The sequence below is a fragment of the Epinephelus moara genome, chromosome 8, assembly GCF_006386435.1.
Source record: "Epinephelus moara isolate mb chromosome 8, YSFRI_EMoa_1.0, whole genome shotgun sequence".
Taxonomy (NCBI): domain Eukaryota; kingdom Metazoa; phylum Chordata; class Actinopteri; order Perciformes; family Serranidae; genus Epinephelus; species Epinephelus moara.
In genome coordinates this window covers 22,006,136-22,027,286 of record NC_065513.1, presented here as the reverse complement: position 1 = coordinate 22,027,286, position 21,151 = coordinate 22,006,136, and the positions used below count along the sequence as shown (strand labels likewise).

Sequence of the window (21,151 nt, the reverse complement as noted above, 5' to 3'; positions counted from 1 at the left end):
TGGTTCTCAAGATGAACTGTTGATTTGTAGATGTAGCTCATTCTGGTATCATGTAAAAACAACAACATATGTATAGCCTCCTTTAATCAGTGCTTTAAATTCAGTCTCAAGTAGTTTTAGTTAAAGCAAGAACAATAATCAAAATTAGTTTATTGCATGGAGGTAAATTAGGAAAAATATCGTCCAGAAAAGATAGCCTATTTGTTTATATTATATCTGCAATCTCTAAATGCACCACCTTTGTTCAGTACAGTGAGTTCTTTCACTAAGCTGGAGTGCGAGGCAATTCCTTTCTGCAAAGCACGGTTTTTGTTACAGTTATAACAAATCATGCTCTCATTCAGTGAACAAATGATTTACAGAATACCGTAAAGATATCCGCCTTAAAACAGGTAAAAAGTTCAGCTAACAGATACAATGATGCAGCGAGTTTAGGTGGGTTTTACCTGGAGTGCATCTGTGTTGCAACAAGCCAGGATGCAGTGTGAGTTATGATGTGGGAGTGAATCTGTGCTCAGCTCTTCATCACGAGGAGGTGAGACGTCCTCTTATATCTGGAGAACCAACAACGCATTTCTATCATAGAACAATAAATATTGTGTTTACCAGTCTTAGTTCAGTGCAAACTATTGACTTATTGTAACATCTGAGGGATTTCAGCACTTGTTCTGATGCTCATTGGCAGCACTGTGTACCATATAAGTGATATTTTTTTAGGAACTTGTCACACTCTCACTTAGATTTCAGCACTTTGGTATTGTGCATGTTGGCAGGGACGTATCACCAAATTCTGGCCCCCATGCACCAGCAGTCTCTGCGCCCCCTTTTCTGTATTGCTTTGCATTTTTGGAACCTGATTTCCCTTTCTTTGGAAAAGATATGACAATTTATGTTGGTGCTGCAGCAGCATCAGCAGTGACTCACTTGGCTCTAGCTGCATTTTAAGACAAATCCTAGTTTGGGGGCGACTAAACCATTTTGAGCCTTTTGTAAGGGGTGAGAGAAGCCTCAGAGAGCCTCCACTATTTTTAATACCAATTTATTCAGCCAACTGAAGTAATGGCATTAATTACTTTACAATAAAAAATTGCTTACAAAACCAAACTTTTCACTTGCCCAAAGGGGTAAGTGGTTCAGGGGGCTCCTGAGCCAGTGCCTCTGCTTAAAGTTGCTATTATTATTTTTGTCAAAGGAGATTCCTGTCAGCAATAGAGCCCAAAAAAGTCCTAAAAAAGGAAAACTGAAGGAGCAGTCTAAACACTGACTTTGAAGATGCCACAAGAGAGAAGCCATCATGAAACATTTTGAGTGTTTATCCCCTCAGTTTATCTTTGAGGATGGGGGTGGGGTTATTTTATTATCTTATAATCTGTCTATGGAGAGAAGACAAAGTTCTTTGTAATATGTTTTACATTTAAGAAGCTCCTGTCTAACAAACAGTATATTTAGTGTCTATTCAGTCTCTCTGCTGACACAATAAATAGCCTAACATTTGACAATTACAGTAAATGAAAGGGAGTCGAAATACAGTGAAGAAAGGTTGACTGTAATTTAAAAGGTACATTATTGTGATATTATTCACCCAATTTACCAGTAATCCAAAAATGTCAAATTTCATGAGCCTAAGGGAAAAGCCCTGCAGACTGTTACAGTAAAATGGGGGCTTAGAGTGATATAGTGATATTCATAACTAACTTTTGAACTTTCTGTATGTCATTTTTGACCTTATATTCCAGGCCTCTTTAGTAGCTGCTTTAGTTGTTTCTTTTCTTGAAGGAAATGATTTAACTCCAAGTCACAGCAGGCCTTGTACAGAGATGAAACCAACTGTCTGGAGCAAATGATGCTTTTTGATATTAAGAAATGAGGCTAAAGGTGGTCACTCCGCTGTAATTGCGGATGCCGACACGCCCCAGGGGGATCTGCATCTATGCCTAAATCCTAAATAAGTAAACAAAAAAACCGAGCGCAATATATGGCGATCGATGGGAGACGTGGTGGGTCGCATTAGCTCTGTTGTTTTCTACACAGTGGAGAGGAGGGACGGGAACCAGCTGCTGCGTCTCCACACACACACACACACACACACACACACACACACACACACACACACACACACACACACACACACACACACCAGCGCACCACGCCCCTCCTGACCTCCGTGGACACAGTGCCATCCACAAAGAGTGGCTCTGGGTGTCCCATGGGAGCAGGGGAATGCTGGAGAGGACGAGCGGCACACGATACCCCATTGTTTGGTTTAGCAGTCACTGATTCCCCCTCCCTTCACCTCCTCCCCTAAAAAACACACAGGCTGACCGTCTCAGTGGGTTAAATTGATTAGAAAGACGTTTGTGGTTTGACTAATCCCCCATTTTCGCCCCGGCTCTCCGCTTCACCAAATTAGAAAAGCCACACATCTAGACAGCAAAGTCCTGCGGGTTGTGATGATAATCACGGCCGGGCCTGTCGCACCTGTGGGGCTGCAGAGAGGAGAAGAGTTGGTGTGCAGCATGAAGTCAACTGCAAAACACAAATGATGCATGATGGGAGGAATTTATATTGACTTTGTCTGCTTAAAATATACAACTCTGAGCCTACTTGAGTTTCAAAATACTAAGATAGATAGACAGACAGACAGATAGATAGATAGATAGATAGATAGATAGATAGATAGATAGATAGATAGATAGATAGATTCTCCATTAAAGGTTTAATAATTGTGATCTCTTTTTTGGCAAGAGATTAAACTTTCTTCTGAAATGAATAAACCCAGTCAATCAATCATCCTCCACACTGTGTAACAAAACAAAGGTTGTCAGAAACCTGTTTGATCACAATATAAAAATGTAGCCTACGTGATGACTCCAATGACTTATGCCACTGCCCAACATTACAGTCAGCTCAAAATGTATGCTCAGGTATTTACCGCCCCATTCCTGATTAACTGAAGTGCACTTCAAGTCCAAAGTGAATAAATATTTTTGCAGAGGAACCGAAGCTTTGATCCCTGTAAATGTAGCTACACTTGAGTTTTTGGAGCAAGTCACTGACCCCAGTTTTGTGTCTGCACTGGCTGTAAACTTTCATGCGGCGCTTCTCTTAAATGAGAGCCAATAAATCCACACAGAGCGCATCTCTGTGCATTTCACTGGAGGAATTTTATAAAAGTGTGTCATCATATACAGATTTTTCATGGTTAAGTAGAGCTGTCAGTCATTTCAGGGGAAGTGTGTGAGGGACACGGCGACAGGGCGGAGACTCGGCAGCAGGATTCCCCAGGACTGCTCTCATAATTGGGGGAACATCTGACTTTGTCCCGCGCTGGCAGATGGTGGGTTGAGGCGGGATCCAAAGGGGGGAGATTTACATCCATTGTCCGGGCGTGCAAACTCCACACAGAGACAATAGTATCGGTAAGAGGCAAAGAAGCAGGGTTGGAGAAAAAAAAAACTTTCCTTTTCAAAGCCAGACGAACAGGAGCGGAAATTAATTTTTGGTCTCCAAGACAAAAAAGCTCCAAACCATGATAAATTTTCGTTTTATTGGGCCTAAACACAAAACACAAATCCATTTGAATTTAGAAATTATTTAAACAATTATATTATTAATATAAAATGCATAGCTTATGAATTTACATCGACAAAACCTGCAGAAATTGCGCACTTATTATTGTGGCTTTGAAATAATCCAAATCAACCCTTGAAGAAACTTTGACCATATCCAAAAATCTATTTTCCCTACATATAGGCTAACTTGCAAAATAACGCCTTTATGTCACCTCTTTTTATCAGTGTTATTTCTAACTTGTCTCATTGGGTTTCATAAGACAGTCTGTTGTATTGATTAAGAACTCATTTTGGGCACCGTCAGGCAGCGGTCCAAACGCCAATCAGAGCGCAGCCCTGTCCGCTGCTGGCGGAGATTGATGGACCAACCAGACTGCCATTGTTGCGACTGACACTGATGCGATGCCTCCTCAGCGGAATCACTGCGTTCAAAGGAGCAGACGGTCGAGCTGCTGAATGCGCGCCTGTCGAGAGCGCACTTGTGTTCGATTTGACTTGAATGAATAGACCAAACAGGATTTGTTGTATTCAGGGCAGCACGTACAGGAGAGTTTAAACACATATTCAACAAGTAATTTTCCAGATGGACACATATAGCCTACCGTAAATATATAAAAATGAAGGCTTTTGTTATTTGTCCACAATTTTGAGGTTGAATAATATAAATAATAGCCAGTTTATTGTAACACGCGCACTCACAAAGAAGGCCTTTCATTTCAGCCACACCATAAATAAGACATCCCTCACTTTTTAGCCCAGCTGATGTGAGCTTCTGCGTAAAAATGTGCAACATTATGTGTTTTCCCTTCATCATCACCCAGGTCCAACTTAATGTGTGAAAAGTTTGCTGTAAGAGTCATTGGTTGGATGCTGAATCTGGCAGAAGTCCAAACAACGGATGCACTTTACACCAATGAGAGCATCCATTTCAACAATCGGTCCCCCATATGGCACTAAGGCCCCTCCTCCACGCTCTATCCCGGCAGAGGGTCTCATTCATGCTTCAAGACAGCGGTTCACTGCGAGCTCCCTGGCCCTCGGATCAACTGTTTTGATCCGATCTGGCCCTCTGACAAAGGAAGACTTTCTGCACACTCATATTTGACAGAATATTCCCACACGGACTCGCTGTGAAGTGTGTGAGGAGTTGAACCCACCGAGCAGGTGATCTTTTGCGCTCAGAGGACGCTGGAGATCTGCGCTTGGACAATGCTCGCAATTAGTGGGGGAATATATCTCTTATCATCGTTTCAGCCTTAAAAGAAAGTGTGCGTGGATTTGTTTTTAACTGAAGCGTTTTCTGAAACATCATCACAAAGCGTCGGTCATTTATTTTTCATAGCTGTGGAGGAGCGCAGTGCCTTGGGGTGGACCTTCTGTTGTTTGCCAAAGTGCTTCAGCTCTCCAGCGCAGTTTTTTTAATTCTTAAGTTCAAAAAAGTGCACCGAAACGCGCAGGACAGGGCTTAAATGTTCGGGATCCAGGAGCATCTGATACGAGAAGTGAGCGGATTAAAAGAGAGAAGTCTTGGAGAGGAGATGGATCCGGTCCGGTCGTGGGTGCGTAATGTCGGGGTTGTGGATGCGAACGTAGCGGCGCAAAGGTAGGCTACAGTACAAACCCAGCTGATCTACTGACTTTTGTCTTCTCACCAGTTCCTCTCATCAATGTTGCTCAGGCAACTTGACTGCATTTATTTTTATAATCAGCATCATGAGCACAATAATGTGTGAATATTAAACATACAAACAGGCGTCCTTTAAAAAAAGAGCTGCAAACTACTTGTTGCAAAAGATGACACGAGTCTCCTTTAATAAAACTATTTGCCTCATAACTCATGAAACATCTTGAAATATGACAAAAGAACACTACGTATTATATTTATTATTTTTTAGGTGATATAAAAATATGTGCACAAACGCAAAGAAGGCCCATATTACCAACACGTATAAACTAAAAATCAAAACTCCTACACTTAAACACAGAGTCACATGCAAGGAGCATTTCATCAGATAATTTACTCTTGTACAAACTTTTAGTTTACACAATTAAATCTGATATTATACTCAAAATATGTATGTGACTAAAGCTATATATAATTTTTCCCAGACCAGCTGTTTTAGTTGCAGCAGCTGGAAAAAAAATAAACTCAGCGGCCACACACTTTACATTTATGATTTCTCATCAACTGGAGTAAAAGTTTTTTCTATTGTTGAATCATTTTGTTTCAACATTCCCCAAAATTATCAATCATCATCTTCACATTTTTAATTTCTTTACCAGCACACACTCACACACATCAGTGTTCTCATCATGACTCGTTGTGACCAAAGTTTTAAAACAGTAACAGAAAAGTCAGTAAAAGCCAAAACACAAGTTTTAATAGACATAGAATATAAATAGCAATTATTAAGTGATTTAACAGTTGCGCAATTCCTACTGTATTTATCATGGATTGATTTATTAAACGTTAAATATAATTTTGAATATCATGTTGCTGAAAAGAAAGAAAGAAATCGTCATAGGCAAATTCTCCCTCGGGCGTTTTTTGTTCTTAAAAGAAACGTTTAAGGGTGCCACGAAATAAATCCATAAACCACTCCAGTTTTGAGTTACCGTCAAAGATATATAATGGTCCGTTTTAGACCGAAGTTAAATTAGCAGGAAAAACTGTGCAGAGCTGCAAACACAATATGCCTCAATCTTTATTTAAATTTTACAGTCACAGCCTATTATACTAAGTAACATGTTTAACTAAGATGCTCCACCACAGATCCTAAAGTCAAAAGTGCTGATTCTGTTTGTTTGTTGTTGTTGTTTTAGTTTTCAAGCTGAAACATACATTTGCAACAAGTTTTGCTTTTCCTGTTTTTCATTTTTGTCTTAATTTTTGTGCACATTTCAAGGCCACAGTACTTTCTTCCAGACAAGTAAAAAGAACTTAAAGTTATGGTTAAAACAAAATATTTATTAATTATGTGTTTGTTAGTTATTTTTATTTTTTTATTTTTCATTCTTGCAAATTATTTATAATTTTTATATAGATAAACTGAAGGCCTTAACAATTAAACAAAAAAACTTTGTAACTGCTGGGAAATTACATGATTTTATAAACAAATTAAAAATATGAATAACTACCTTTATAGTGCAATTAATTAAAACATTTTTTAGATGCATATTAATTGAGTTTTCATGATTCACTGCAGGCTGAGCAAAGTCTTCAGTTTTGTTTTATTCAGATTTCTTTAAGACATATTTTCAACAATGGATCATAAACATTATTAGATGATAATTTAATGAGATAAATTCTTTATATTTATCAGTGTAAATCAGTTCAATGCAGTACATTATAACACAATGTGAATGTCTGTGCAGCTGACTGTCTCTTCCTGTTGTGTCCTCAGTGGAGTTGCCTTGTCAAGAGCTCATTTTGAGAAGCAGCCGCCCTCAAATCTCCGCAAGTCCAACTTCTTCCACTTTGTCCTGGCGCTGTATGACAGACATGGCCAACCTGTGGAGGTGGAGAGGACTGCCTTTGTGGACTTTGTTGAGCATGACAAGGTGTGTTTCTGAACGCCTGTCTGCCTTCATGATTGTTTGAGGATATCATCAATTCACTGTATCATCTTTACAGTTGTTTCAGGGAAATTTTTAAACACTCAAAACTATAAATCTGAAGCAGTGTTGTCTGAAAAACTGTGAATAACAACATCAGAGTGTATTAGTAATGTGCTGTATTTCAGCTGTAACCAGGTGCTCAACTTGATCTTCCCCATCCCCAGTAAAGCCAAGCATATCGAACAGCTGACGGCTACATGTTTACACAAGCTCTACCCTCAATGAGCTGATGATGTGGGATTGAAAAAGAATATCTAATGACTAATTAGCAGCTTGCCTCATTAGGAGGACATCACTACTTTTTAAAATGCAAATTATGCTTGCTCCTGTTAAGTTATACAGTGAACTAATCATCAAAGTCTCTTTTCCTTCATGCCCCCCCTCCCTTACTCTAAATACTGCTGTGGGGGGGAGCTGGATTCCTCAGGTTGGACAAGACCAAAATAAGGAAGGGTGCAGTGTGGAGACAGAGTTAGAAAGAGACTGCCTGGAGTGGGAGCCTTATGCCCAGTGTTGATGGATGTTTCTGCCTTGTGGTGAGGGGAGCGAGAGCCTCCTAAACTGGCAACAGATCTCCCCTGTGAGAAAGACAAGAGGACACCGTGCTGTCAGCTGAAGTTCAAGCATAGTTTTACTATGAATTTCACGGGCAGCGAGGGAGAGGCAGGGCGGTAGTGCAAACGCCAGGGCTGAAAGCTGTCAGTGTGCTCCCCTTTGTGCCACACAGGCCAGTGTAGAGTAATATGACGGCAGTGGAGGAGTTCATTTTCTGCATGGTTACCCTGGCATCTGTTTTTGCTTTGTAATTATGCAGAGGTAGAGCGATGGCACCGCGCAATAAATGTTCCTCTGTGTATATTCACAAAACTTATGAAGCCAGGCATCCATCTATCTCCTGATGTTAAGTCTCAATCTCACTTTTGATATTAACTTTGGAGCTCAGTTACTTTCCAGCTTATCTTCATGCATCTTAATTTCCCCCACTTCTTCTTCTTCTTCTTCTTCTTCTTCTTCTTCTTATTCTTCGCAACTGTCTCCTCTTCCCAGTTTCTCTTCTTCCCCAACCTCCTCGTTCTCTCTCCTCCTCTCTCGCGCTCAACTCTGTGATGCCAGCCTCCTGGGTTATTGGACCAGAGAGCATTCCTTTGAGACCACTTAGAAAGACCAGTAGAGGTAGAAGAAGAGAAAGAAAGAGGGAGAACAAGAGACAGAGAGGGGGGAGAAGAGGAAGAAGTGAGAGGCTAGTGGAGAGCCTGGGGGAGGGAGGGATAGCGGAAAGGAAGTTTTTCTGTCAAGGTCGACTGCTGCTCAGTCTCACATACAGTACTTTCCCCACTTTCCACACACACACATGCACATGCACATATAACCATGCCTGTGCTACCTTGTTGCAAGAAGGACCGCCGCATTTGATCTTAGGGTTTTAGGAGTTTGCATCAGACATGATAGTTCAACCTCTACAAAGAACGTCCAACTCAAGGTTAAGCGCGTAAAGGTCCCACATGGGCTCTGAGCCTACAACCCTCTGATCTCAATTCTGCTCCCATGGAAGGGCAAGCTGTAGGATTAAGAGAGACTCACTGTGCTTAGCACTGCGTGGGGATGCTCAGCTTATCCGTGTCTCAAATGTGCTTAACTGCATGCTCTGCGTTTGTCTGTGTATCTGTCCTCTCTTTCCAAGGAGCAGACGGGAGAAAAGACCAACAACGGCACTCACTACAAGCTGCAGCTCCTCTACAGCAACGGTGAGTAGAGTCAAACACGAGTCCTCAGATTATGGGTTGATTCTTTGCCCTTTAAGGTGTCTAATTTGATCATTTAGACAATGGCGTTGTAGGGGGAGTTGAAAAAGGTCAGCAGTGACACCAGTGTGCCAACATGACACACACTGTGAGTAATCTACCTCCACATCCTCACCTCACCTCTCCTCTCTAAGCTCATAAATTACCTTCCGCTCTTCGTCTAATCACTGGGTTTGTACAATTCAACGTTCAGCTGTGCGAGGAGCCACTTCTGGGCCCCGTGTATGGGAAAATGAGGTACATGTTGCCACCCCAACCCCCCCATCTCTTCCCCCCACAGCTCCTCCAACCCCCCATGGTGCTTCCACATCAGATCGGGGGATACACAGAGAAATTTGGTTCCCATGAGCCACTGCTGCCCCTACTCTGCCATCGCAGTGGCACCCATGGGAGAGAAGATAAAAGACATGTTCCAGAGCAACCCCCTTATACACCCACCATACACACACACATGTACATACAAGCACACCAAAAGCACTTCCTCTACATCCCCTCCTCTCATCCCCTTCCCCCAAGCGATATCAAAGGCATCTCAATCGAGACTTTGATGAGAGGAACACATTTTGAAAGCAATACTCTCCAAAGTCTCTATAAAAAAAAAATCCTCGGGTAATACGCTCTTCTCTCAAGAAGCAATTCATTACATGTCGTTTCCCTATCGTGTGTGATTTACAGCGGAGGTTTTGAAGCATCCAGAGGTTCAGGTGTTTCTGGAAATCTCACTCAGAGACACCTGATTACACAGATGCAAAAGACAATGTTAAAAAAAAGAAGCACTCGCTTGTCAGTTAAACCCCCTTAACAAACTGATCAGGTGCTGTTTTACCTGTTGGTGTGTAACTCTAATCTCCAGTCAGTCATGTAAACTCTTTAGTTAACTGAGGAGCAACCCAAAAAAGAACAGTTTGACAAATCGTGAGAATGTGGTCATAAATTCAGGCCTGTGAGGCGAACATGACTGATAATCATCAAACATCAAATAACTCTCAATCCCCTCAGAAACCATCAGAAGGAAAATACAGACTGCATGCCAATCTTATTCCTCCATGTTGGCTGGACAGAGTTCAATGCTTTCTCTGTGAGCTTGTCCAGAGTACGAGATATAAAAAGATTGATGTCATAAATCTTTCCATTTTATTTTGAGAATCCTTGGCATCATGTACTTTTTTATTGACTGGTTAGAGGGGGTTTAGGAGTTTAGGTGCACTTTCAGTTGCTTCATTTATGGATATGTACGTAGTATTTTGCAATTAGAGTCGAGTTTCCAGCTTGATCCCCCCCTACTCCCTGTTTCCTTTTAACTTAGGCACTGAGCATAAGATATCTTATATTTATTTATCTCATGCCTAAAATAACTTGTTCAAGTTTTTGTTAACAACCGATGTCTGTTTTCTTTTTGCAGGGGTTCGCACAGAGCAGGATCTTTACGCAAGACTTATTGACTCTGTCACTAAACAGGTTGGTAAACTCTCCTCATAGCCCCTCTCCAACGAAAATCACATTTTAACCATGATCATATGGTGTTTTTTATATACTGCAAAACATATTATGGGCAAAATAAGCACTCAACACCTTTGAATTGCAGTGTACCAATGACCTTGTTCACACTTTGTTTTAAAATTCATCTTGGTCAGTTGGATCACAGGTAGCAGACTGTTCTCATGCACTGTTCTTACGTATACCTACCAAAAGATATACACCAGAATCCGTATATAAACCACATAATCATTAGATAGTAATTTATGTATAACCCTCATAATTGGCAAGGCTCATGTGTCCAATGCGCTGACAGTGGTGATGAAGAAAGCAGTATAAAAAGTTCAAAAGTCCACATAGAGAGACAGATTGGGGCAGTGGATGGGTCAAACAAACACAGGACTTTTCCATAGGAGACTGATGTTCATGTCCCATGTGACACCAAGCGAACTTTAAGTTATTTTAAGGTACATCATCACCATGTTTCTTTTCCCAACCTAAGTAACTTTACTTTCCTAAACCAAAACCATGTCACTCTAATTGCCTAAACCTAATGTAACTTAATGTTATGTATGTTGCTTCATGGAAAGTAGGTAATTGTACGTTAAATACATAATGTGACGATGCCCAACCATGTTTCCTTCTCCTGAAGCTAATCTAACTTTATTTTCCTAAACCAAACTACCTAACTTTATGTTAAGTACTCAACTTTACATTCAGTATGTAATTAGATAATGCTCAACCATATTTCTTGTCTTAAACCTAACCTACATAACTTTACATTAAGTACTTAACATTATGTTAAGTATGTCACGTGACGACACCATTCATGGGGCCCTAATTTGTTAGATATCACATGAACTGTTGTATGAGGGTATGCTGCAACCAAGTGTCAACCTCCAGGGCTGAAAAATGAAACTAACACGAAATTGCAAAAAACTGCAGTTCTTTGAATGACCGCTTGAGGCTGGCTCCAGAAGCCAGTCAATCCCTATAGACCCTCATGTTATAAACATGTTTGCAGCCTTATACGAAGAACAGTTTTGGTTTCTATAGCTAATTTCTCCGTTCATGACAGCTCTACTTTTGGTGAATTTTTCTATAACTCACCCATTTTATTAAGGCTTAAAGTTTCACATAATTAAGGGTGGGCCACTTTCTTAAGATTTTTTTTTGGGTCTTTTCCACCTTTAATGGATAGGACAGAGTTGAGAGTGTGAGGTGTGGAGAGAGAGAGTGGGGGTACGACATGCAGCAAAGGGCTGCAAGGCGGAGTTGAACTCGCAACCGCTGCAGCGAGGCATCACCTCTATACATGGGGTGCCGGCACTATCCACTAAGCTACCGATGCCCCGAGGGTGGGCCACTTTGAGTGACAGGCTGTCTGCTGATAGTGTCATTGACTTCTCAGTCAAAAACACCCCTCACTTCTCTACAGCGCCAACCTCCCACCCAAATATGATAGTCCAGGCTCCATAAAACCAAGATGGTGACAGCCAAAATGCCAAACCATTATTATTATATTATCACAAACATTATTTTTATAGTCTATGGTTGCAAGTGGGCAGTGCTAAATACAAGTGTAAATGACAACCAAGATGCATTCCGATACAATAACTCAACCCACTTGCTAAGTTGGTCTGGGTGTCGCATGACTGTCAATCATTCTGCTTAATGGACGGAGACATGTTGGATTCTTTTGTCGGCTGTATCTCCAGCTGTACCGACACATCCGCTAACATGACAGGCGAGAGTGTGGATGTAATAACTGTGCACGAGGCCCTTTGACCTCCTGGCATAAGTAACCGCAGCCATAACAAAATCTGAGCACAAGTGGTCAGCTGGAGGTGCATGATAGACAAAGATGTGGACGGCGATATGTCTCAGCTGTCCACTAGTGCTCTGATCTACGAAATGCATTTATTTTTTAAAAACCTAGTGTGAACATGGTCAATGACATTCTCACAACATGGATTCAGATAACCAGGGTTTTATACGTCACCCATCCAAGGACCCAATCCTGCAGGGAGAAGCCTGGTGTAGCTACATAACGCTGCTTTGCAGGCTAAGTTTCGCTTTCACTTTAACTAGTCTTACCAAACACCAGCTACATATTATTAGCTGTCAACTTTTCTATTGTAGGGAGCAATGAGCCGAGTCAAGATGAGCAGGTACACTTGAGCTGTAGGTGAACGCCTGAAGGGTAGGTGGGGATATAGGCGGGGATAATTTACATATTGATAGATCTGCAAATACTAAATGAGGCAAAGGTGCAGAGTTACATCTTGGACATTTTAAGACATGAAGGGATTCTTTTCAGGGGAAAGAAAACTTCTAAATATGTACTTTTGATAAATATAGATGAGTTTTTAGGAATTTAATCAATGTCTGGAGACGAACTCGGCTATGGAATTTATGGGTTTGCCTGATTCTTCATGAAACTGAATCTGTCCCTTTTTTCCTCCTCTCAGCCCATATCGTATGAGGGACAAAACAAGAATCCAGAAATGTGCAGAGTTCTGCTCACACATGAGGTTATGTGCAGGTACGTTTAATACACACTCACTCTCACTCAAACCTTCACCCACAGGGATGAAATCCAAATATCCATTACTCTCCTTCACTCTGCTTTGTCTCAGTCAGCTTGAAATGTGGTTTTGAGACGACGCTCGGGGCTCTACTTTTTTGAAAACAAGACTGTGGTTGAACTATAAGTCTAGGCTGTCTGTCATCATCCTTGTTACAGTGGTAACCCCCTGCTGCTTCCTGCTGTAACGCAGCATGTCCCTGGCCGGCTCCTGTTTCTTCCTGGAGCTCTTCACTCTCCTGTCTGGAGTTTTGCAGCCAGACCACAGTTAACAGCAGATTGGGGGAACAATCCGCCTTTCCTTCATCAAAATGTAACTCTAGCACTCCTGTTTAGCCAAGACATCATGTCTGAACATTGTCAACATCAGATGACAAGTGTAGGGGTTTTATTTCCAGTAGTCACAGCCAGTTCTACGAAGAGTTGTTTTAACAGTAGGTTTAAAGAGTTTAGTCGTGGCTTAGGGATTAGACGTTTTGGCGAATGAAGGAAATTGGTGAGCGTGGGGTTATGGATGGAGAAGAAGCTGAAGAGAGTGGTCTGGAAGTGGGGCAGTGACCCAGGATTTGAGGGCAGCAGAGGGAAGATAGGGGGCTGGGACACGGGAGAGGGGCTAAGACGGAGTGGGGTTTGCCATTGTGTAGCCAGCAGATGCCCGAATGTGACTCACAGCTGGCTAATAACAGAGCCGAAGAGGCAGAGGGCAAGCGTCACAGCTGGGGAGTGAGGCCGTCTGACAGGGGGGCGGAGGGGGGCAGGGCAGGGCCAAGCTGGGANTCGAAATCAATGTGACAGATTGCCTGGCTGGCTTTTCACTTCTGAATGGTCTCTCACTGTTTGTAGGGTGTGTTGTTGTACCTTTTCTTCCTCTTTTATTCTTTTGTCTATTCTTCCCCTCCCCTCTCATGCCTCCTTTGTGTGCGCCTGGATCTTGGCCGACTGTGGGGCAGAGTAGTCTGGGTCTGTGGATGTGGAAGGGCCAGACAAATGACGGCTCCTCCTGTTTAATTTGGGGTTTTTTTCTTCCCTCTCACTGACTTTTTTTCCTCCTTTCTGTCTCTTTTAACTGCCCACTCAGCCGCTGTTGTGAGAAGAAAAGTTGCGGCAACCGAAACGAGACGCCCTCTGACCCAGTCATCATTGACAGGTAATGAGATCAAACCACGTCCCACACAGTGTCCACCACCTCAAACAAGTACCTCTTCATACTTAATGTCGAGGTCGCCCTTTCTTTGTACACATGCACCAACACAGTCACAAAGAAAGATGGAGAGCACAGGTTGATGTGAAAGTTGTTGTAGTGACATATCACCCATCAGCTGTTGCATTTACACGAACCAAGTAGAGGCCCAGTTACAACACATACATGTAAGTATGTGTTGGCTGGATGTATGTATACAGAAATGTTAATGTCTGTGTGTGTAGTTCACATATAAATGTTTATATTTACAACATAAATGTTTCTGCCATGTCAGTTTACACTGTATCACTGCACAGCCTAGTCACCAGACAGACATACACACATCAAAAGTGATATGAGTTGACTTTGTCATTGGGAGGTGGAGTGAATGGTGGATGGCGTGTCACCAAGGTGAGACACCTGCAGAGCTGCAGACCACTGTTCGAGACCAACAGACAACAAAACAGGTTGTGATTTAGCAAGACATTGCTGTGTTTCCAGCAACACTTTAGGCGACAAAAGTGGGTGTTTTTTGGCAACTCGCTGCTGTTTTTCCAGCAGAGATAATTGCAAGAAAAGTTTTTGTTTTTTTTATCAAGACAGACTGCGTTTCCTGCTGGAATAGTGGCATGAAAAGTTGTTTTTGCAGAGACATTGCGACATTTCCTGGCGGGATAGTTGCTCAAAAAGTGATCATTTCTTACAGAGACATTGGTATGTTTCCTGCTGGGGTAGTGGCATGAAAAGCAGCTGTTTTTTACTGAGAAATTGCTGCTCTTCCATTCAGGATTGTGCCCCCCAAACCGGGTATTCAAAGGCAGAACATGATGGGTTTTGTGCCTCAATCTAACCTCACATTAACCACCGTGTTACTGAAACATAAAGTTTCAACGTATCTGCTACTTTATAACATGCAACTTTAACATGTTTGACAACATGTACAAGGCTAACATTTTTTTGGCAATTGGGTTTAAAGGAGGCTGTAATTTACAGTATAAAGAATCTGCGTCCATGTCTGTCGTCCACGTGTTTCTCTCTTTTCAGCTTTCTGTTTATCTGTTGCTCAGCCTGCTGGGATCTGGTTCAGTTTGGTCACTCATTACATTTAACAGCCGACATTGCACCTGAAACCTGCCAAAAGCATATTCACTTTTTATCAGAAGCATGTGGATCTGCCATACCACCAGACGCACATGCAGTAAATGTTCACCCTGACAGCCAGTTATCAGGCTTAAAGGCGGATGACCCCCACAGTAATCAGCGTGTGTGAGGGCCTTCACGTCCGAGGGATTTCGGAGGTCTCGCGCTGTCTGCCTGGCATTAACCAGTGTGATGAATGCTCATAAGCAGACCGCATGTGGAATACTTTCTCTGTGATGTCATAGATAGACGCAACCTTCATCTCCTCTCCTCTCCACTCCCTCCTCTTCTCTTTCCTTCCTTCTTTCCTTCCCTACAACCGCCTGTCTAGAAAACACTCACTTCATATATGTCAAGGACCCTTTTCTCTCCCCTCCTCAGTTCAAGCTGGCTGGCTGTTGACAGTGTGTCTCAAAGGATCTCCGCTGAAGATAGTTTTCATATAACGGAAAAAATCGGGCTGTTGTCTTTTTGAATTTTCCCAGAATACCTTAGAGCAGCTGCTTTTCTCATTTACTGTAGCACATTACTCTCCCAATAACCCCCTCCGCACCCCTTTTATACTTCCTCCTAACATGGGTAAACCTCTTTCAAATTTGTTTGCAAGTAGCTCGGCATGCTGGTGAGGAAAGAGTGATCTGTATCTCTTTGTGACTCCTTGTGTGTGTGTGTGTGTGTGTGTGTGTGCAGGCTGGTGTGCGGCTGTGAGGATTGATTTAAATGGAATCATTGACCTACTGTACTCTCTAATCACACTGGGCATATCCCGTCCTGATGGGGGCTTCTCTCTCTTGACTGGCCTGCGAAATCCCCTCCTCAGGGAGCAGCCTATTAGCAGCCAGTTAATTTCTGATAAGCCAATGGAATTTTTGCATGGCCCTGTGCCCTTTTATCCCACCTTATGTGCACTCTCCTATTCGACTGTGTGCATGTACACCACACACTGAAAAAGTCCAAAGATTGGCAGATGTGTGTGTGTTTGTGTGTGTTCAGAGCATGTATATGCTGTTTGGATGTATATTTTCATGTGTGTATGGGATCCTTGCACGTTTATTTATGTATGTATATGGATGTATGTGCGATTGTCTATGTGTCTTTGTGACCCCTACGATGACCTTTTTCCCTAGTCACCGCTTGGGTCTTAAATTATTCATGTGTATGTGTGTGTGTGTGCAGCCTATGTGCATTTGTGCATGTGTGTGTGTGTGTGTGTGTGTTGAGGAGACGGTCTGTTTCTGTGGCTCCAGTAATCAGCCTCCTGCTCCCAGCCCCAACACCTGTTCTCCAATTAACATGCAGCGTGCTGGGGCCCACTCGCTGCTATCGCCCAGCCACTGCTTTCTATCCCTTTCTCTCTCTCTTTTCTCTCACTTTCAGCTCCACACTCCCTTCCTCCCCACCTCGCCTTGTATCTGTACTCCTGCACACCCCTCTCCCTCTTTCTGTCCGCTCTCACATGCTCTTACCGCACGCTTACTTTTTCACTTCCTATTGCTTAATTCCCTCGCTCCTCTTCTTTTCCCCTCACGTTACCATCTCCTCCACCACCACCACCACCAACCCCCCTCTTTCCCTTTAGCCTGTCTAATTTTGCCATAATTAGGCGGTGTCATTAGGACACCTACCCAAGCACAAGGGAGTTTGCAATTCCCCAAACGGCCCAAACCCCCTCTTTTCTAATCTCCTTTCCATATTGTTTCAGTTTTCTCTCCCCCTTCTCCTGCTGCTGCTGCACCCCCCCCTCCACCTCCTCTTCTCCCTAATCCTGATTTGAGTGAAAGGAGAGAGAGGAGATCACAGCTGATCCATAGGGAGGGGTGAAGGGATAGAGGGTGGAGGGACCGAGGGATGAAGAGGGCAAGGGCAGTCGTTGACAAAGAGATGACTCTTCAGTTGCCTATGGGAGAGAATTATCTAATGCCCTGCTGCCTGCTGTGTCTAATAGTTTTACAATTGTCTAATCTTAACACTGGTGAACTGCCACACTCACAGGCCTGATGTGACTCCTCTGATGGGAGAGTGTCTTATCGTTGATTGATGGACTGGCGTGTTCACTGATTGGTTCAATGATCGATCAGTGGTCAGATAGATAGATTGATTCCTTTTGGCTCATCACCATAAATCTTCACTAACTCTTCAAACTCAGGCTGTCATTGTTTTTAATACATTTATATTTTGGAGTTACATTTTTATTGTTGGTCGTGATATTTTTGTATTGTGGCAACACATTCTCACTCCCAACTCATCAATTACAGACTTGATCAGTGGCCCTATAGGTCAAACTGTAACACTAGGTACCCCTTCAGCATCAGTTTTGGATTCCTGGGGGACAGCATGTCAAATTACTCTCATTTAAAAGCACTGTGTCTCTCCACCTGCCCTATGCAGACTTTCTTGCTCTTAATACTATGGCAGTTGCTCGGAGCGACAAAAAAAGCCACTGCTTTTTGTGTCTCACACCGGCGCTAGAGTGTGTCTTGGTGCAGTATCTGACACCAAGGGCCATTGAACAAGCGTTCGGATTTGACAAGTTGGGAGTGTAGCAAGTTTTTTTATTATAATTAGTACGGAAACAAATACAAATAAGTGGATGAGTTGTTTAGCCGTTTGTCAGTGAATTTATTGACAACAATTTTGATAACCGATTTATTGTACGGGTCATTTAAGCAACAAAGCAAAATGTTTGCTGGTTCTAGCTCCTCAAAAGTGATAATTTGTCCCTTTTCTCTGTTTTACACTTTTGAATTAAATCCACATACCCTATCAGTAATCACCATATCAATTAAATGAAAAATATAATCTGCCCTATGTACTGGTATTTTTCACCAGTATTGTACATACTGAACATTGTATTTCTTTGTTGTTCTCCCTGTAAAGCTCAACTTCTCCGAGAAGTATTAATCCAGGCAGATCTGTTAATGGCGGCATTATTGCCATGCTGACCTCTGACCTCCAAGAAACTATATTGGTTCTGGGCCAAAGCTGGCCTCTGTATTTATGAGTGAACCATGGTTTTACAATGGAGACAAGCAGATGTCAGTATTAGTATTAGACTGTGTGGTTTGAATGGGAGGGGTCAGCGCTCCATGTGAGTGTGTGCTTTTATATTTGGCTAAGAAGCTGAGATCAATAGTTGGTCATAAGGAGTGTGTGGAGGGATCCATTGTACGGCAAGAGCCTTGTGAGGTGGGGGGGGGGGTTGGTTGAGGGGGGTTGAGGGGGTGATCAATGGCAAGCACTATCTCACTAATTGATCGTGTTTCCAAGAGGGGTCTTTTTTAACAAGCCGGCACTCAGAGAAAAGAGGAATAATCAATAGGAATTTTCCAATGTTGTCAATATGGCGCTTCCCTCCCCTAGAGTCAAAATGCGCTCACAAAGACTCGTACATTCTCGTGCATATCAGCCTTTGATTTTTGAATATTGAGCTAAAATCAAAACCTCCATCTAGATTGAAAGTACCATAGTTTTGTGTTTTCTTTTCTTTTCTTTTTTTCATTCTGCTTTCTGAGCTGATCATTTTACTATATGATTAGTCCTGGGCTTGACTTCAGATGCTCGGCTCTAACAGGAATCCATTACTCTTAATCTCAGGTTGTGGGCTGTATTGATCTGTTTGTAGTCTTGGTTCTAGTTATGTGCATGTACCACAGCTTTGTTTTTTCAACTAGTCAGTGCAAGGTTTTGTTTTGTTTTTCAGTCCTAATCGATGGGTAGATAGCTTTAATTTCAGCTCAATTACAAAATTCCCTGGCTCAGATATTATTTGTTGAGTCCTTATGCTGATAAGAGACAAACAGACATCTTCCAGTTTGGTAATGTACAGACACATGTGCACACAGGGTCTCAGTTCTGCAGTGCAGTAAAACTGTAGGTCTTTTTTTAAATCTTTTTTTACGGATTAACACTGTCTGGACAGTTTGACAATAAACTATTCAGATATCATTTGTTGGTGGTATGTAAATGTCTGTGGTGTCTCAGTCCGACCATCTGTTTCCATGTTAGTCCATCCACCTGCTTGCATCTGCCTGTCTTAAACTAATTAAAAAATAACAGTATATGATGACACGGGCCACTGAATGATCTCTTTCACTAACAGCAGAACAGATACTTTCTCCTTGTACTGCTACTGGAGGGGAACACTGGCCTCCTCATTCTTTAGCTTCAACCAAAAAGAAAATAGAAGCTTCAAGTCTTTGGGAAAGGAACATTAAACTATCAGCCAAAGAATAAATGCAGTAACATTTGTTGGACTGTGTCAGGGGTCGAATTCCTCCCCTTTCCCAGATGCATACTCACGCACTGCCGCCAAGTCGCCCTGTTAGGTCATCATATATGCACTTGAGAGTTTTATGTGTGAGACAACAATGTCATTTTAGGAGATTGTTTCTCATACTCCCAGTAAAAGATTCTCCTTTAGCTGTAAAGAGGAACTCGTACTGTAGCCTTCTCTGTTGATCCTGGCATGATGAACCTATACTCCCATTACCTTTATTACCACACATTCTTAAAGATGACTTGTCGAGAAGTCTTTTAAGAGGTGAAAATCCTGATGGGCTGTTCGATCTCGTAGCCAAGAAGTAACGAAAATCCAGTGAAATAGATTTGAGTTCATTACTTCCCTTCCCTTTGTTTTTATTATTTTACTCTGAAACAGGATGTTGAGGCGGGGCAGATCGTCAGTAAGGCGGACTTCATGTGAGAATTAGCTGAGAAAAAGACTATAACATGGTCTCTGACAATAACTGTTGAGGATCACTCTCCTCCTCCGTCATCCAACTTACAGAGGATGTGGAGGAGGTGCTTTTTTAATCCTCCATTTGAGTCTCTGGCCGCAGTACGAGCTGCAGATGATGTTGGCAAAGTTGTTGCAAACTGACACTCACAGACCCACCTTCATGAAAACACATTTTTTATTGAACTGGATATATAAGCATTTATGGAGAAACACTGTATTCTCATTAATGGCAGTATCAAAAAAAATCTGGCACTTGCTTGATGAGTATATAATAATACATTACAACCTATCTGGAGACAAACTGAAGGATGTGGTGTGTTTATTTAAGCAGGCTGAGCGTGCATTCATTTTTGTCATTTGTGAGCACTTACTTCACTTCATAGTGTGTGACTGTAGCATGAAGGCTGTTGCTATGGTAACCTGGAGTTTAATATACCTTACACATTATGTTGCAGTACACAGTACACTTCAAAGAATAGCAAACTCAATCACCAGAATAAATGTTGACATGGTACATTTCTGCAAACTACAGATTGTACATTATTATGTAGCAGATATGTTGAAAGGTTTCAACAAGGCTGTGATTAATGTGGTTATGATCAGGCACAAAAAACACTTTGTTACGGTTTGAGAAAGATCACGTTTTGGCTTTAAATACCCAGTTTTGGTTTCCAATGTCTTGGTTAAAAAAAAAAAAAAAAAAAAAGGCTTTTCGTGCCACTGTCCCCTGAGAAAAAGAAAATAGCAACGGGTAGCTACAAAACACCAACATTTGGAGGCTAAAAAGCTGCTGAAGACGCACCAATGACTTATTTAAACAGAAGTTGTTGTAAAGGCCCAGACATACCACACCGACATCAGAGAACAATTGGAGATGAAGGCCAACTGTTGTGTCACCTCACGTCATCTCTGTCTCCAGCCAAAAATTGCACCTGAACTCACCGCAGAGACTACAGCCAATGGCCAACTACCACACATGTTTTACACCTGCATGTGAGGAAATAACTCTCCAGGCAGCAGCAGTCAGTACTCGTCATT

The 21,151-nt window shown here is 42.2% G+C and overlaps 1 protein-coding gene across 4 annotated transcripts in view; it reads left to right on the top strand.

The window, feature by feature from the left end:
• Positions 1-4,544: 4,544 nt before the first annotated feature.
• ebf2 (EBF transcription factor 2) overlaps positions 4,545-21,151 on the top strand; it is a 37,514-nt gene continuing 20,907 nt past the window's right edge. For 2 of the 4 annotated variants that reach the window (XM_050050123.1, XM_050050121.1), the window contains exons 1-6: positions 4,545-5,175; positions 6,977-7,133; positions 8,872-8,935; positions 10,395-10,450; positions 12,940-13,013; positions 14,134-14,202. In XM_050050123.1, the coding sequence (XP_049906080.1) occupies positions 5,042-5,175; positions 6,977-7,133; positions 8,872-8,935; positions 10,395-10,450; positions 12,940-13,013; positions 14,134-14,202 (554 nt within the window). In that variant the 5' untranslated portion in view covers positions 4,545-5,041. The remainder of the gene's footprint in view (positions 5,176-6,976; positions 7,134-8,871; positions 8,936-10,394; positions 10,451-12,939; positions 13,014-14,133; positions 14,203-21,151) is intronic. The other 2 variants (XM_050050124.1, XM_050050122.1) reach the window with 1 other exon arrangement.